The sequence below is a fragment of the Pipra filicauda genome, unplaced genomic scaffold, assembly GCF_003945595.2.
Source record: "Pipra filicauda isolate LSUMZ 115617 unplaced genomic scaffold, ASM394559v2 scaffold103_size3290846_pilon, whole genome shotgun sequence".
In the NCBI taxonomy this organism is placed as follows: Eukaryota; Metazoa; Chordata; class Aves; order Passeriformes; family Pipridae; genus Pipra; species Pipra filicauda.
Window position 1 is genome coordinate 2,990,815 of NW_024103474.1, and position 17,687 is coordinate 3,008,501.

The window sequence follows — 17,687 nt, forward strand, 5'->3', positions numbered from 1 at the left end:
GGTCAAGGAGTCTGGCATAAATAGCATATAGGAAAGGGCAAGCTCCCTTCCCACTCTCCCCAGCAAAAATCTGGATAAAGCTCCTCCAGCTTACCTGCATTCCAGCAAACATCTCTGCATCTGGCAGCCTCTCCTGGTATCCCCTGGGTCTGTTTGTGAAGTTTTGGGTCAACATTCATTCTGCTCTACAGAAGTGGAAATAGTTTTATAATTGTTCAATTAGAAAAAAAAAAAAAGCTTTTAATACTTCTTGGGGCATGGGGAAGCATTCTTTTAGTGTTTTCCTTTATCTCCTCTGGATTATCACCTCTGTTTTTGAGGAGAATACCCCTGAAGTGCTGCTACTTTTCTCTTTACAGTCTGTTCCAGCCAGGTAGGTGCAGAGGCAGAGAGGTGATGCCTGCTTCTAACCTCAGCATTAGTGCCCAGTCCCTCCTGAAGCAATCCTTGGGGACTGAGCTCCCAGTAGCTGTCTTTCAAAAGGCATGTGCATATCACTAAAAACACACAAAGACTATTATTAAAGAGGAGAAAAGGGACAGTGTTCCCCGTGGGAAGTGGAATCAAGCATTATGGCAAGTTGCAGTCGTGTCCCCTCTGCTGTTTGGTATTGGACACTGCCGATGTGTGGCGAAGGGATTAACCTGCAGCTTTACAGCATCTTGTCTACATAAAGTAGGATTTAAAGGCTTGTACGGTGCTTGTCACTCCATGAAGAGATGCTTACAGCAATATCTTGGCTATCTGCATTGGCTGTGTTTAAACTGAGCAAGGATTAAAAGATGTTTTGGTCTTTTCAGGTTTTACGGAGCTGAAATTCTATGTGGGCTCCAGTTTCTTCACAGCAAAGGCATTATTTATAGGTGAGTACCAGGCAGCTCCAGGGTGGGACCCGGTGTTTGTCTTAGCACTTTGTGCATCTTTGAGTTCCTGATTGATGTAACAAGTATAAGCTCTCTGTCAGTGATCTGATGTAGTTCCAAGGCCATTAACATGCTTGACACGAATCTCTATTTGTGGGGGTTTTTTTCCTTGGCAACTAGAGTGATGGAATGATATTTGTGTAACACAAAAGCAGTTTTGTTTCAGTTATTTTTAAGCACTGCCTTCAAATCATGAGTCTGTTTAGTTTGGAGGTGAGGGAGAGGGTCTTTGAGGCTTATCAGTCCTCATTGGCCTTGTGCAAACCACTGAGGTGAAAGTTGCCTGGTTTTGCCTTCTGGTGAAACCACAACATCGATGCTTCTGCCACACCAGGTTGAAGCATCAGAGGCCAGACCCTGATCCACTGCTTCTGACTGTGTATATCCACACTACAAGAAATCAGAAGTTTATTTTAATGTAGTTTTCCTCTCAATTTCAGCCCTTTCACCCCACCCTCAACTTGAAAGCACTGTTCGGTAACTACTTGCTCAGACATCTCTCACCTGTGTAACAAACAGGTCCAAAGAATGATGTCTCTGTGCTTAGGTGAACATGCTCCAAACATCTGGTATTGTCCATCTCCCTCTATAGAAACAGGAAACATCTGTTGGAGCATCCATCCTTCAGAGCAATTTTCTGAAGTCTAGTTAAAAAGCATTTGTAAAGGGGAGGAACCTTACAGGAATCCTTGGTAAGAAAGACAATTCTTAAAAGCACATCTGCCTCTCAGAGAAGACAGCCATAATCCAGGAAAGTACATAACATTCCCAGCTCTATTCCCATAGCCTCCTGCAGGTTTTTATACAGGAAAGGATCAAACTGTTTTCAGCAGCATGAAATCCTTCCATCCCAGATTTTTTAAAGCATTTTTAGGCTTGCTGTTAAATTTCCCTACCTTAAATTAGACTGTTCTTGGGGGGAATTTCATAGTATGAAATATTTTCAGAGAAATGGTACCCTTTTCCAACAAGACACCAGCAAAACCAGTGGTACTGGTTTTTCCCATCTCACATAAGATTTCACCAGTATAATCCCAGAGCCTGACTCGGAGCAATTTTAAGTAGGTGTTACATGTAAGTGCACATCATACAAAAGGTTTTAGGGCTTGCACTAGCTGGGTGAGTGCAGTGCCCTGAGTTACTGTGAGTATTTCCCATTTCATATATATTCAATTTGCTCAGGTGAGCAGCAGCTGGTGTCCAAGCATGGAAGGATTTATGGAGCACTGCGTTAGATCAGGAACTCTTGCTTTGAGCTGCAGCTCACACTCTGAGCAATGTGAGTGAGTAGCTGATACTGGGAAGTTCAGCTACCCAAGAGAAAAGACTGCCCTGTTCTTATGGTAAATTATCTGCTCTATTTCAGTCTTTCTTGGTAAGCAGAGGGCTGTACAGTTTTCTCTTCAGCCTGCCCTCCTTGGTATGTGCATTTGCAGCCAGATGGACAAAAAATGCATCCTGGTCAAAGGGAGGGAATGTAGCTTTTGGAAACTGCTGGGAAAAAGCTCTTACTTGATTGAATAGTGTTATTCTGAAAAAAAAAAGGCATGAATAGGACACTTCACAGGCCGTGGCCACAACACATGAGCTGGTGCTGTAACCAGGAACAAGTCACAGGTAGTGTTAAGAGCTGGGCAGGCTTCAAACAATCACACTCCTGCCAAAGGCTCTCAGAATCCAACACAATCCTTCTTTTGAGCTCCAGAGCTGGTGCAGCACTGCTGTGTCAGCTGCTGGGGCATTAACTCACACTGCCTTCCAGAAGCAACAGAAGCACTGGCTGTGCTTTTAGATCTGAAAGCAAATGTAGAGGATTATAAGGTCACACTCTATATATGTACCTCAGCCTCTTATTTTGTCTGACCAGAAAATTCTTCCCTTGTCCCTCCTGCCTCCAGTGCACAAAAGTATGGGTTGTGTTGATGGATGATTATTTCCTTGAAAAGCTTCTGTTCTGCTGCAGGGAGGTGTTTGTCAGTGCATCTGAATACAAAAATGACTCACTTAAAACACGACTCTTTTTAAACGCTTTTTGCAGAGACCTAAAACTGGACAACGTGATGCTTGATAAAGAAGGCCACATCAAAATAGCCGATTTTGGGATGTGTAAAGAAAATGTTGTTGGCGAGAACAAAGCAAGCACTTTCTGTGGAACCCCAGACTACATCGCTCCCGAGGTCAGTAAGGCACAGCCACACGCTGGGGGACGGATTTAATGCACTCATGTTAGAAATGGCTGCTGTGATTAATCATCTCTTTGTAGACTAATAGTTCAGAAAAGTCGAAGTCTAATTAGCGCAGAGAAAAAAATTATACCTGAGTTCTTTATAGAAGGTACTTGAAATTCTTAAGTATTTTACAGCTGCAAGTTTAAAAACATGGTTTTGAAAAGTTAAAATGCTCTTTTTTTAAGACTTTGGGTTTTTTTGTAGCCAGCACACACAGAGGGCTCCCACAGAATGAATCTATCTATGTGCACTGCAGATGGAGAACAGACTTGTGCCCCTGCAAACAACTAGAATTAAAACAAAAGCAGCTTCTAAGGGGAATCTCACTAAGTTAAATTCCCTGTGTTGTATTTTTTTTTAAATCTTATTTGCAAAGTAGCCCAACTAAGGTGTTAGGTTTTAAAGCTATAAATTATGTCAAAGCCTGTCTAGTAGTAAGTTACTTTTCATCACTACTTGCTTCTCCCTTCATCTTGTAAAGACACTAGAGAAGATGTTTTCCAAGTATATGGTTATTTAAAGTTAATGGAGAAAACTTCTGAATGAGAGCAAAGACCTGTCCACAGAGCTGGCCACGTTCCCACAAACAGCAGCCAAGTATAAAACCGCAGATGTGCATCAGTGTCCACGGTTTCTCAGAGAGATGGATTTCTTTTCTTTCCCTAAATGCCCTAGTTATTAAAGATTCTCTCTTAAAATACCTCTCCTGGTTTTTGGGCTATATTGCTTCCTTTTACTAACTGCTTGTACTTCTTCCTCTGCGGAACAAGATCCTGCAAGGTTTGCGGTACACGTTCTCTGTGGACTGGTGGTCATTTGGGGTCCTGCTGTATGAGATGCTGATTGGCCAGTCCCCTTTCCACGGGGATGATGAGGATGAACTGTTTGAGTCAATCCGAGTGGACACCCCTCACTACCCACGCTGGATTACCAAGGAATCAAAGGATATATTAGAAAAGGTAGGACTGATGATCAACGTGTAGGTCCCGATACTGTCTCTGTCCAAGGAGGGGCAAATCTAGGCTTTGGAGAGGAGCTGTTTCTCAGCAAGCAAATTGCTCTTACAAAGGGAAAGCCAGGTCAGATTAATTACTAATGAACTGTTTACTGTCAGCAACCTCAGTTCTTCCAGCAGCGTATCTGTTATTCTTCCCCTGCCACGTACCTTTTGAGCAGATGAAAGGCTTTACCAGGTGTCTTCTCTTGCAGCTCTTTGAAAGGGATCCAGCAAAACGACTTGGGGTCACTGGGAATATCAGAGACCATCCTTTCTTCAAAACAATCAACTGGACAGCACTAGAGAAGAGGGAGGTGGACCCTCCTTTCAAGCCAAAAGTGGTACGTGAGTTGTTCTTTGTTCTGTAGCAAACAGCAGCTTCAGGGGAAGGGGTGACTTGCTCAAAGTATCCTACTGCCACTGTCTCCTCACATTTACAAATTACAGAGTTATATATATGTAACCCTCTTGTTCCTGGATGGTTCAGTTATAACAAGGTGCACTGTATTGCTTTGACTGCCCAGAAATCTTCCTATTAAGACTTGCCTTCCTGCGCGCTCTCAGGGAGCTTCTTCATGAATAAATCTTCAGGAAAACCAACGGATAGTTCCGATCCCCGTTCTCCTCTGGGTTAGAAATGTTCATAGCTCCTTGTGGTTTCCTTTTCTGCAATGCCACGTGGGAGAAGCACCAGTAGCTTGAGGCTGCTCGGCTTCTACCTGCCTGCAGGCGTTCTGTGCAAGCATTGCATTTCTGCTGCTTCAAACCAACTGGAGAGTCTCCAAGGGGGCAAAAAGATGCATTCTCTATGCTACTGAATTTAGAATTAATGTACATGCCTGATGTTACCCGAAAAAAAAAACATCTGAAGAACAGACTGTGTGTAACTCATAGTCTGTAGCACTGTGGGATGCTGCTGCTCCATCTAACCTGGCTAAAAATCCTAGTCGATGTTTCCTCACCACTGTTACTGGAACAGGTGAAATGATATGGAGGTAACAGTCTCTTTAAGTTGGATTTATGTACTCGATGGAGGAGAGCTGGCCTCTTCAAGAACACAAGGTTTCACATTGCCATAGAAGTGGGAACTCTGGAAACCTAAGGATCCTACAAACAGTAACCTCTGGAGGTTCACAGTGTCTCCAGTAATCTTTAGGAATGTGAATTTTTGTGAAACACACACACAAATATTTTATCCAGACACAAAGCAGCTGCTATAGGACACTGCTTTTTTTCCTCTGAATAAGTACAGACTGTAAAATGCTCTCAGGAATATAAACATTTTGGTTAATGGCAAGAAATACTGGGTTTACATATAAGTAAATGCTGCATTGTTATTGCCAATAGATAATATTTGGGTAATTGTGCAGCATTGTCACAAATCCATGTGGTTCTTCTCCAAAGCAAGCTGGTGCTATTTGGGGTTTTTTTTTTGTTTGTTTTCAACTACTAATAAGCAATCACTCAGTTATAATCTTACAGTTTTGTTAAAATAGGCTAAAATGAAATTATTTTTTTTTCTCTAAAGCAGGGGAAGAAGGGAGGGAGCTCAACCTTTTGTATTTAAGTAATTTGTTCTGGAATAAATTAAAAAGTTTGTCTCAAACTATCTTTCCTCTCTAACACAGAAATCAGCAAGTGACTACAACAACTTTGACAGAGAATTTCTAAGTGAGAAGCCAAAATTGTCCTACAGCGACAAAAACCTGATCGAGTCCATGGATCAGTCTGCATTTGATGGATTTTCTTTTATTAACCCTAAATTTGAACAGATCTTGAACAAGTAGGTCTCTGAACAGTTGGACTTCAAAGCAGGGTTAAACATTACAAACCCACACTCCCAAGTGTTAATGCATTCCAACGACGTTGTCGATACTTCAGAATAATACACAGTAGTGTGATGAATTATGTCCAACTCCTGATTTATTGGCAGTGTTTTTATGCATGGTTGGGTTTAAGGTATGTGAATCATGTGCATTATTTTCTCTGTTTGGGAAAATGTAAATTCTGTTCGGTACTTGAATGTAGTTGTTATATATATATATATATATATATATGTGCTGTATATTTTGCTCGAGAGAAGACACTGGGGAACAGATGTCTTTTTAAAATGTGTTTGAGCCCTTGGTTCTTTTATTTGTCTTCAATTAAAAGAAAGTTTAATGTAACTTTCATTCATGGCTCTATGATTTTTAACAATATACAATTAAACTCCAGTTGTCTTTAAATTACAGTGGAAAAAAATAATACTTTGTAAGCCCTGGTTGCTTTCTAAATATTTATGTTGGTTTTTATGTGAATTAACCAATGAAGAATCAGGCAAAAGCAGAGATTCCTAGTGTAACACCAGCTGCTGTGGGAAATGGCTCTGTGCTGCTTTTGAAGAATAAATGCTACACATTTATTCCAAGGCAGTCCAAGCAGGCAACAGAGACCTAAGCATGCCAGAGCAGCCCCATCCTGCCTGGGAGTGTGGGGTTCTGCCATTAAATGCCAATTCCTATTAACAGAAGAGGCACCACGATCAGAGCAGCTGATCCCAGCAGGACAGAACTGCCAGGTAATGACTCTGTGGAGCTCTTGAGTTACTTGCCTGCTCTGCCCGAGAGGAATTTTCCTGCTTTACTGCCAAACACAAAATCCAGTTTTGTTTACTTGTTTGTAACACAGCAGCTGTGCCTCCCACTTGCTATTAAGGGCACCAAACTAGATCCTGCTTTGTTGCAACACCTACTTCTGAATATTGATTTTTTTTTTTTAACCATTAATGAGTAAGAAAAGCTAATGTTATTGCTGTAAAGCTCCTTAATAAACTCTTCTCTTTGCAATCAGCTCCTAAAATACAAACTGAGGCAAGGTCCCTTGTGCTTCTCAGGAGCTTTCTGTATCTTGTAACACTATTGCAAATGATTTAATTTTCTCAACACTGAGCAGGTGGAAAAAAAAGTGTCTGGGTGTCAGTTCATGCAGGAGTTATGCAATGCTCCAGAGCTCTTAGGAGCACTGTGGAGCTTCTGGGTAGTTTCAGACTGTTAATCCTGCTGAAAGAGCGGGAGAAAGCTGTAATACTTTGTAGAGGCTCACAAGAATACAGTGCTGCCTTTGTTCTTCTCCTAAAGAACAGCTCTAGTAATGCCAGCACGACTCGGATGCCATCTGAGATTGTGGCTGGAAGGGGCAGCACACAGCTGGCATTTCCAGACACCCGGGGTTACCACCACACTTACACAAACCCCTGTCCAAGGGGGAACAAGCAGCGAGGTGCCCCAGGGACAGCAGAAAACTTGGGGTTTTTTTCCTTCACATACCCTACAAAGTAATTTCTAGTTTGCTGTTTTTCACCAGAAAGTGATTTCTGCTTTCAAAAGTGAGCGCCGGGCACTTGCTCCTGAGAAGAAATGCTTTTCTAGGTAAGAACTTACAAATGTGGGTGCCAGCAGCAGGGGGTAGTTGGATGGCAAGAAGCTGTGATGAATTACAAGTAGCAGTAAGTGTTGTTTGTGGGAACAACTGCTCCCTGCACTTACCTTCTTTGCTGTGGAGTAACCAGTGCCAAGCCTGCTCAAGAGAGATCACGGTCTTCACACAGCAACTCTTCCAGCTGGCATTTGACTGACTTACCAGGAGCAGCTCCTGCTGCCACAACTGTGCCTTCTGCCAGCCCCACTGCACACAGCACAGACACCTTTCCTCCGTGGAGCAGCTACTCCATCCCTCCTCGTGTTCAGCCACTGCCCGAGGCCCTGCCCTGCACCACCAGTACCTCCTGACAGACAGACACAAAAGCTCCACAGCCTGTACAGCTCCTCAGCCCTCCTGGCTGAAGTGCTGCCCCCCCCCAGGGCCACCTGCCAGGCAGCAAAACTCAAGAGTTCACTCACCCATCGGGTCTGGGGCACCCTCATACTACAGGAAGATGGAGGTATTAAAGCATTTTGTCCAGAAAGCTCTAAAACAAACAAAAAAATCACCTCCCCTCCAAACGGAAATACACAGTGGAGTGAAAAACAATGAAAACACTCCTCCCACTTAGCAGAGAGGATACATTGGTTACCTACCCAGGGGCATACAACCATCAAGAAGACATGAAAATCTGAGTATGTAACTCTAAACCACAAAGCAGTAATTAATTTTGTCCTTATTCTTCAGAATGACAAGTACCCCTGCAAATTTAATGCCCTCCACCTAATCTCTGCATGCAAACTTGTACTGACAGGCAGCATTTGGAAGACAACATAAGAACAGTGTAGCTCTGAGGGCATGGATCAGATCTTAATACCAATGACCAGGTAAAACTAATAAAGTCTTACCTTTCTCTTCACTGCATGCGAATCTTGGCTTGTATTTATTTAATCAGTTCTTCCAATTCCTTCCTCCATTATTGAGTTTCTTACTTAAATTACAATTATTCGCAGAGTAAAGCAATCAGCGGGGTGAATGAATTTAATTCTCAAGCTTATGGATAAGCTCTCTTAACCCAGTTGCAATTCCTATGCCTGTGGAAATTGTGGAAACCTGCTGAGGTGCAGGAACGCTCACCTGGCACTTCAGCCACCAGAAGGGGACATGGATGGAAAGAAACACACAGGGGTGCACGTTGTAGCATTTGATCTTTATTACTTGGATCAAAGGTCAAATGATTACATTTGTCTGAAACATCACGACGAAGGCCAACAATGTAAGACAAGACAGTTTAATCCCATTCAAGAGACTGCATCTGAGCCAGGCAAGTGCAGTAACAGTCAGAGGCAGTGAAGTAAATGGGTACAAATACAGACAAGGGTTTTCCCCTCCCCTGTCAGTGACCGTTCTGTCAGGAGGGGGGACATACACTTTTAGAAAGTGACAGTAATCTGCACTTCTCAACTGTGCCTTCCCAGAAAGGCAGTGAGAACCAGGAGAACCCATCACTCACTCCAAGTCTACATTCACCTCAACTCTACATTCAAATACAAATACAAATTTACACCTGTTCTTGCCAGCCAGGGTCAGATGCAGTCACTGATTTAGTACCTTCCCAACGCAGAACAGACAACTTCATTTTTTTTTCCTGTTCAAGTATCAGCACAACAGTTTATTTACACTTGTATACAATTCTTTTTACTGAACACCCATTGTAGTAAAACACTCATCACAGTATATCTGAAAGCAGGCTATAAAAATACCTACTGTACATAGAACATTAAGCCTCGAGGATGTTACAGCACCTCTTGACAGTTCAGAGAGGTAAAACAAAGGGAGAGAGGAGACACTTCAAGCCATGCTCACCAGCAAAGAGAAACAGCCCCTGGGCTCAGCTCTCACTGGGGGAAAATTTTCCTTCCACCAACATTTCTTCAACCAGGTCTGAGCTCAAGTACCACCACAATCTGCTGGTAAAATCCTGCTTTTTTTAATGCAGCCTCCTGGGATTTGTGCTCTGTAGCTACAGATAAACCCTGACATTCTCAGTGTAAAAACTGTTTAACCACTCCTGTCACGGCTGGACGGTGGAGGAGCAAGGGTTGCCTGGCTTTCCCACGCCAAACTGGGGCGAGGAGGGGGAATTACTCCTACAGTTTTGCCACAAAGGTGGCCTTGTTAACTCCACATCAATAAATTACTCCTCTGAGCAGCACTGTGCAGGCTGTCTCCTCACCCCATAACTACAGACACAGCTGAATTAATAAAGGTCTGAAATGGCATTACCAAATGCAGGGCTCTCTCTCTCACACACACACACACACACAAAAGCTTTAGACAGCAGCACTTGAAGCAAGTCTTTCTGGTCACATTCCTCTTCTGAAACAGAACCCAGCGATGCTCTATGGCTTACTTCCAGAGCTGAATATATTGCTGAATTTAGCTTATTAAAAAAAATTAATCACAACAGCAGCACATTATTTTATAAACCCTGCACAAACAAAAGACAATGTAGCCCTTGCCTGCAAAATGATGTTACCAGGGCCTGGTATTCCACACAGGAATTGAGGAAAGAACAAAAACAAAACAATAGAACAACCTCAACAACATACATGGTAAAAGCTCAATTATCTGAAGAGTTTCCTTAGAAAAAAACACAGTCAAACTATCAAAGAATAGGTCTCCTCATTTCAGAGCTAGAGCCAGCAGCAGTGCTGGCAGCTCACTTCAGTTGTCTGGTAACACACATACAAAATACACTTTGATTTAGTACAGTTAAAAGATTGTGGCCTCAACAGACACAGACAATTCCATTTTTAGCACTGGAGTCTCACTAGGCATTAAAGAGCAGCAAAGAACTGGGATGATGGAAGGTGCTTAAAAACAATACAAAAAACCCCAAGGTAGGGGTTATTATTTCAGAATTTACCTGGTGTTTTTCTTGCATGAGCTGTTAGAATGGTTAAACTCACCTAACCTTTCTGTAACTGTTTCCTGATGTACGTATTAAATGTGGCTATAAAAGAGAAACATATACTTTTATGTTGAAATTCATTCCAAAAACTGCCTAAAGAAAAAAAAATATCACAACGCTAACAAGACAAGCAGCTTCTCCAGACCCTGACAGTCTGAATCCTTCTCCCCTCCCTTCCAAACTCAGAGAAGCTGCTCATCCCCTCCTGTAACTGCAGCAGACAGGACATCTCTCTCTCTCTTTCTCTCTCAATTCATTCCCCAGGCTGCCAGCTGTACTCACACTTATGCCCTCCCACTTAATACTGTGTCCCCCACTGCCCTCCAAAATACAGCTGGCCTCTGGAAAACATTAAAATCTTGTTAAAACAGCTGAATCTTTCAGGTAGCAGATCTAGCTTTAATGCTTTGATTTTCCAAAGGGAAAATCTCCCTCAGAAATTTCAGAAAAATTTTAAGTTGTGGTTGGCAAACCAAAGCTCAATTTAAAACACAGAACAGCTATCAGAGCTGACGGGCTTCTCCATTTAAAGCAGCTGTGCAACATGAAGCCTCCAATGCTCAAAATGTAAAATTTCACCCATGTTAAATACGCCATCAAAAAATCTTCACGTAATTCTAGGCAATCACTCACAGTAAAAATAAGAGGAACTCTTAGAAAAAACACTTAAAAAAAGAAAGTAAAGTCTTGTTAAAATCTGACAGTAAAATCAACACGGGCAATTAACCACCTTCCACAGATGAACAGTAAAAACTCACTGAAACTGCACAAATTTACATACGGAAAAAAAAAAAAATCTTGAAATCAACTCTACTCTGCTTCCCACAATCTTTTTACTGATACCTTTCAGCACTGGGAGTTATCCACAACTACGGGTTTTCTCCAAAGAAGGGGGAATCACATTCGAAATGTCTCAAAGTGAAGGGGAGGCGCGTTCATCCCAACCCGCTCCGACACCTTCTCCACCTCCGGGCCCTGAGCTGCGCTGGAGGAAGGGCTGCTGCCCCTGGAGCTGGAGCTATAGGTGGGTGGGCACTGTCCTCAAAGCTTCTTCTCTCGACCGATCCACACCTACATTCTGCAAATTTAAAGACAGAAGAAGACTGTAAAGCAAAGGTCTCACAGCCAGGCGCGGTTTTGCTTAACATGAGGCTATTACTTAAAGACAAGTAAGTCTGAATGCTTATTTCCTCAAAATGTTTTGTAAAACACAAGGAATGGTCCCAGTCCCTGAGTAGGAGTCAGAACCAGGCTTTGACTTTGTTCCAGTGCCAGGCACTTCACAGAGCCCCTCAGATACCCAAAAGCAGGATCTCTGCTGCAGGTGAAAAGCATTTCTAAGACATGTATTACACCAGGTCTGGTAGGACAGTCAGTCTCTACACCATATGCAGGTCACAATGTTGTAGTTTTTAAAACCTTTTTATCCTTTAATCACGGTTTTAACCACATTTTTCTAATCCATTGTCTCTCCTGGTCTTTATGGACATAGTATAAGGAAAAGCAGAACCCCGCAAAGGTCATAAACCACACAAGCACCAATAACATCTGGAGGGAGGGCCGCCCACCTCTCCTTGTTCAGAGCACACTGCAGGAAATGGCTCCTTAACACCAACAGCCATAAAGCTAATTCTGATCCTGTCTGTGAGCAGCCAAGTCACTGGAAGAACTCTGAATAACTCCCTGAAGAGCTGGTAACATGAAGTGTTCCCTAAAGAGCCGGAAACATAAAGTTTAAATGCACTTCAGGGTACACAGGCATGTTGGCAGATGTCACACTGACATCAGGGTATGTTTCAGTGGTTTTATAACCACATTCATTAGAGTTTACTTTCCAAACAAGTCTCTCCAGTCCAACTCCAGGGAAAGGAGAGCCCCTCGAGCACCCAGCAAGGGGCACTCTCAGCACATCAGACACACAATGCCATCAGTCAAAACACATCAACTTAAAAAGCAATTCAATCCTCTCCCCAACCCCAGTTTCTAGATTTTTAGCCATTTCTTAACAAAACAGGACATAAACAAGCAGCACCAGATTTTCTTTGGGGGTTGAAGTGTGCCAACATCACTTCTGCCCTTACCAGTTCTCCTACATCCATGTCAGCCCTTTCCTTTCTCATCAGTCTTCAAGCTCTCAGGTAAATTCCCTTGGTTTCCACCATAAACACCACACCAAGGTTTCTGAGAACACACAGACACACAAATGCTGCTGGGCAGTGTCCTGGAAACCCCTGCACCCACCAGTACATGGCCCAACCCACTCTGACTTCTCTCTTTGAAGGAAAGCAAAGCAACAACCCTATTTCAGAAAGAAGCTTCTAGAGGAAGCATCTACACCAAGGGACACACAGAAAGCATCAACATCTGTCTAAGAACACAAGGAGCTGGCAGAACAAGTCATATTCTGCATGACTACACAGGAGGGGAGAAAACAACCAGCCAACAGAATATGCTGGCATTTGGTGTGTTTGTTTGTGTTTTTCTTAGCAACTTATGCAAAACACCCAGAAATTCCTTGGGACTGTGGAGATGTCTCCCACAGGCACTCCAAGAATATTGGCTGAAATCTTTTAAGCTGATCATCTGATGTTGATTCAAAGAAAATTAAATGGAGCATGAAATGGAGCATCAGTATGCAGGAATCCAGAGGTACTGGAAATTAATCCCCAAGCAGCAAGGACTAGACAGCTCTAACATGAAATTAAAAGGAAACAAGGTGATTAAGGCACAGCAGAAGATACCTCTCATTGACTGAAATAAGCTGTATCAGATGGAAGCAGCATCTTAGCAAGTGAGACAGACCCAGAGGGAATATCAATACACAGGCGAGAAAGTTGAAAGCAAAAAGTGGTTGGATTTGAATAAATACAAACAGGCTGTAGAAGCAAAGCACTGAACTGTCACACTGAAGGAAGAAAACTGGGATAAACCCTAATAAACACCCCCAAGGGCTTCTTAAACAAACACGATAGATGAGAGCGAGACCAGATGAACAAGGGCTTAGAAAGGGACCAGTATCCTCATTAACAATAAATGGATTCCTACTCATAGGAATCCCATTAGATGAGATGATGGCAGCTGGGATTGTATCTGCTTCCAGAACAGCCAAGGGCATTGAGAGGTAAAAGCTGTGCAATGAGGACAGTGCTGCTGCTTAGAAAGGTGACTGAGGTTCATGCCTTCCTTTTGGGACCAAAATGTGTCCTGGCAACTGCTCAGCACTGCCTTCCCAAAGCACACCTGGACAAACCACCATCCTGGGAATAATACTGCCACACACCAGCAGCAACACGGTCTGAAGAGCCTGGGAAACACAGCAGTGGGAATAAAAACCACACTCACCTCTTCTAAATACTATTTCTACCAAGGCATATGGACTCTCACTCAGTCAGCCCAGGCAGGGGTTCACTGCTTCCAGAGCCCACTGTCTGAGGCAAAAGCAGTGTCACTCTGCCTTACACAAGGGTCCATCTCACCCAGTCCTCCCTGGAAAGACTCAAAACACACAGATTAACTCAAATACGCTCCTATACCACCACTGGTCTTCTCCTCATTATACTTTTCCCTTTGTACACTTTTTTCCTACAGAACAGAGCCTCCTCCAGCAAAGTGCTGTGAGTCTCTGAACAGGACAGCCCCTGCCATCTCAGTTTTACTTTGATTTAGCTACACATGTTCTGTGATCTTCACAGCAGAACAGGAAGATCTTACAGAAAGGCTCCTCTAGGGAAAAGGAAGAAGCCTCTGAGGACAAGAACCAGCACAGGCATAAACAGAGAAATAAACAGCAGGATACAAACATTCCAGTCAGCCTTCCCTTAGCAAAGCCATGCCACAAACTTGCTGCCACTTCCCATCCAGCATCAGGCCTTTCTGTTACTGAGGAAGTAAGGCAGAGAGGACTGTTGAGCAATCATGCTGTAAGAGGAGACCCCTCAGAGCATTCTGCTTTTAAATATCCGCTTCACTCCGTTGCACACATCAGCACAACCAGTGCTGTGCTCAGCAGAGAACAACACGCAGCCACAGCCCCAGGAAATCAGGCTGGCAGCAGCTGGCAGGGGTGGAGGGTCCTGGGTGCTTCTGCTGCTTCGCCTCCCTCTACAACCTCTGCCAGAACAGCCAAGCTCAGCTTTCCTCCCCAGCCAAGTTCCTGCCCTGTCCATCCTCCCCGTCCATTTTCTCTGACAGCCTGAGCCTTCCTTTCTCAAGCAGCAAAACTCAGTTTTTCCACAGCAGACGCCTGCACACATTTTGGCTCCATCAAAAATGCAACACATTTAGTTTACATTGAATGGTATTTCCTTACTTGTGGCCTGCAGAGGTGACAGCACTCCAAGCTGTCTCCATGCAGCTAATAAGTACCCGACTCTGGCCGGATCCCTGCTACCCCTTGGGAATGCTACCTCAGCTGTCAGGTAAGAGCAACCAGACTCACTAACTGGTGTGTGCAAGAGGGTATGGCAGCTCAGATCTCTTCCCCCAGAGCATCTTTCACAGCAAAGCTCATGCCCAGAGGTTGGAACAATTAAACAAGGAAAAGTGACCAAACACTCCTATGTCACAGTCACAAACAGCAACAGCAAAATGATCCAGCCCCACGCTGGGACACTGACTTAACTAAACACCAACCAGTGCAGCAGGAGGCTTTTTGGCCAGGAGGTTATTTGGTTATGGCAGACATTCCCAATTGCTATAAACATCTGAAAACTTCACTACAATTTTAGAAGTGCAGATATGCCACACGTTTTTTCCGAAATCCAGGTTTTGGAAAAACAGACCACCTGAGAAACCCAACATATAAAAAGCTTTCCACAACCTACACTCTTGCTTACATTCAAGACTAAAAGACGCCCTTAGAAAACAGTTCCAGGATGTGGTGACTTTTCTGTCTTTCCCAGCCTCAATGGTGTCTCCTCAATGGCACAGGTGATTCCATGGCCTCAGGTTGCCCACTGTGCCCAGAAAGGCACCAAGGCACCACATCCTCAACAACCTGCAGCCTGCAAGAGGCTTTGCTGTCACTCAGTTTTGGATTCATCTCCTGCTGGTTGAGATACCCTGTCTGCTGGAGTCACAACCCAGCTGCAAAATCCTCTGACTAGGTCTGCTTCCCTGGTCTGAAACAGTCAGCTTAAATGCTACTTATTGGAGCCCAGATAAAATCTGGGTACAAAACAACTGGAGCAGAACTGTAAATGCTTGATCAGCCATGTCTGTACAAGAAGCAGGAAAAGAGGGAATTTAAAATCACTTCTGCTGATGGGCAAACCCTAAAGCCTAGTTAATGCAGAACATCTGTTAACAAAAGTCATATATTAAAACCATTTATACACATTCCTGTTCTTTGAATAATTGCTCTGGAACTAAGTGAAGACTTGCTACCCTTTTCCAACAGTACATCATTAATCAGCCCATGTAGACCACTAGTGCTATGGACCAGCAGGATTAGGGGTTTACAGCAACTATGAGTTGTTATTTTACACCACATAGCAGTCCAATCACTCCTAAGGGCACTGAAACAGATAGTACTAGTGTCTAGAAAAGCAACTTCAGACTTTCTTATCTCTCACAGGATGATGTGCTTCAGGGCTTTCACTGCAACTAACACTAAATGATTGCTGGCTGCTACAATAAAACTTAATGCTGCAGGATATTTAAATTACAGCAATTTACAAAAGCAGCACTCCAGCATGAGCCGATCAATGTTTGATAACTCATCCACAATAAATCAGCCAGTGCAATAGTTTTATTGTGATTTGATAATCTTTTCAAATCATATGCTGTACAAACATTTGGTTTGGATTATGAGTTGGGTTGGGGTGGGGTTTTTTTATTTCAAAGTGATTGGAATTATTAGTTTTTCAATTTATTTTGAAGCAGTAGGATGAAAACAGCACCCCAAGTTCGATAGTTGATCAGCACACAGGACTCACTGATGAGCAGGGACTGTTACAAGAGCGTCCTCGGGAGGTCTGGAAATGTCTACATTCTGTATAATAATAAAAATACAGAGAATATTTATCATGCAGCAGTAAGAGCGACAAAAACACCAATCAGATTCCTTCACAAGTACACAGCTGCATTCATTCAGAAGCAGAGATTTTTTTTTTAACCCCCCACACCCCGAGAGTGCAGCAGAGACTGACAGCCCATCACTGTCCCAGAATGAGACAGCAGGAAAATGTATTTACAGAATTCACTGACCCCACACTGACAGCACTACCAAAAGCTCAATACATTCACATTTAGGAAGAAGTCTTTTACAGGCCCAAGCTGGAATCTACTTAATCATGTGCTTCAGCACATACACATCTATCCATTAAGCAACTTGTAGTGTTTTACTGAACTATGCCACACACTTCTGTCCCAAGAGAAGACTTGCAACATTTGTTTGTGTTATAGGCATACAACAATCCTGACAAAATTAAAAAATATGTTCTCAGACATGCTAATCTTTCAAGGCTGGTTACACTAACTAGGTGTCATCTCATTTTGCAAAGGCTGCAGAAAAAACATGACATTCAATTATTCAAAACCAAACAAAACCAAGAGCCCAGCACAGCCAAATGCTCCTGCTGGGAAGTCCAGCTGAGTGCAGCCACATGGAACCAGCTCAGGAATCACACCTGCCTCGTACACCTCGTGCAAGTCCCAAAGAACCTGCCAATCAGTATTCTCCAAGAGCACACTATGATAAACTGTTCTGAAGTTACCTCCAGGAACCACTCTAGGCCAAATCACTGCAACTTCTTCAAACTTCATGCTGACAGGCTGCCTGAGTCTTACTTGTTTCACACCTTTCACTACCATCTCCCTCTCCCCTCCACAAACTCCAAAAGGAAACCTGGGTTTCGTGCTACGAGCGATCTCCCTGTCAGTCATTCACCAACTGAGCCAGAGATGCAAAGCAGACATTTCACCCCAGTGCTTGTTTTCTGGCCCAAAGGGGGGACCCAAAGCAACTCCCCTGAATTATTTTCAGTAAAAGACCATAGACTCCTTCACTGGAAAAGGTCAGAACTTCAGCCACTATACTGCTGACAAACACTATTCGCTCCAGACAAAACCACCATGGTACAATGAAGTTCACACATACCAGAAACAAAGACTCCAGAGCCTTGCCTGCATTTTTGCCACGTGAAAATAGATGCTTTCAGCTG

The 17,687-nt window shown here is 43.3% G+C and overlaps 2 protein-coding genes across 6 annotated transcripts in view; one reads left to right on the forward strand and one right to left on the reverse strand.

The window, feature by feature from the left end:
• PRKCD (protein kinase C delta) overlaps positions 1–6,381 on the forward strand; it is a 60,828-nt gene extending 54,447 nt beyond the window's left edge. For both annotated transcript variants that reach the window (XM_027726750.2, XM_027726758.2), the window contains exons 14-18: positions 801–863; positions 2,962–3,100; positions 3,922–4,110; positions 4,361–4,489; positions 5,777–6,381. In XM_027726750.2, the coding sequence (XP_027582551.1) occupies positions 801–863; positions 2,962–3,100; positions 3,922–4,110; positions 4,361–4,489; positions 5,777–5,935 (679 nt within the window). In that variant the 3' untranslated portion in view covers positions 5,936–6,381. The remainder of the gene's footprint in view (positions 1–800; positions 864–2,961; positions 3,101–3,921; positions 4,111–4,360; positions 4,490–5,776) is intronic.
• A 2,358-nt stretch (positions 6,382–8,739) lies between these two features.
• LOC113990906 (6-phosphofructo-2-kinase/fructose-2,6-bisphosphatase 4) overlaps positions 8,740–17,687 on the reverse strand; it is a 57,056-nt gene continuing 48,108 nt past the window's right edge. For 3 of the 4 annotated variants that reach the window (XM_039379171.1, XM_039379173.1, XM_027726796.2), the window contains exon 14: positions 8,740–11,602. In XM_039379171.1, the coding sequence (XP_039235105.1) occupies positions 11,543–11,602 (60 nt within the window). In that variant the 3' untranslated portion in view covers positions 8,740–11,542. Of the gene's footprint in view, positions 11,603–16,359; positions 16,517–17,687 lie in introns of those variants that run through there. The other variant, XM_039379169.1, reaches the window with a different exon arrangement.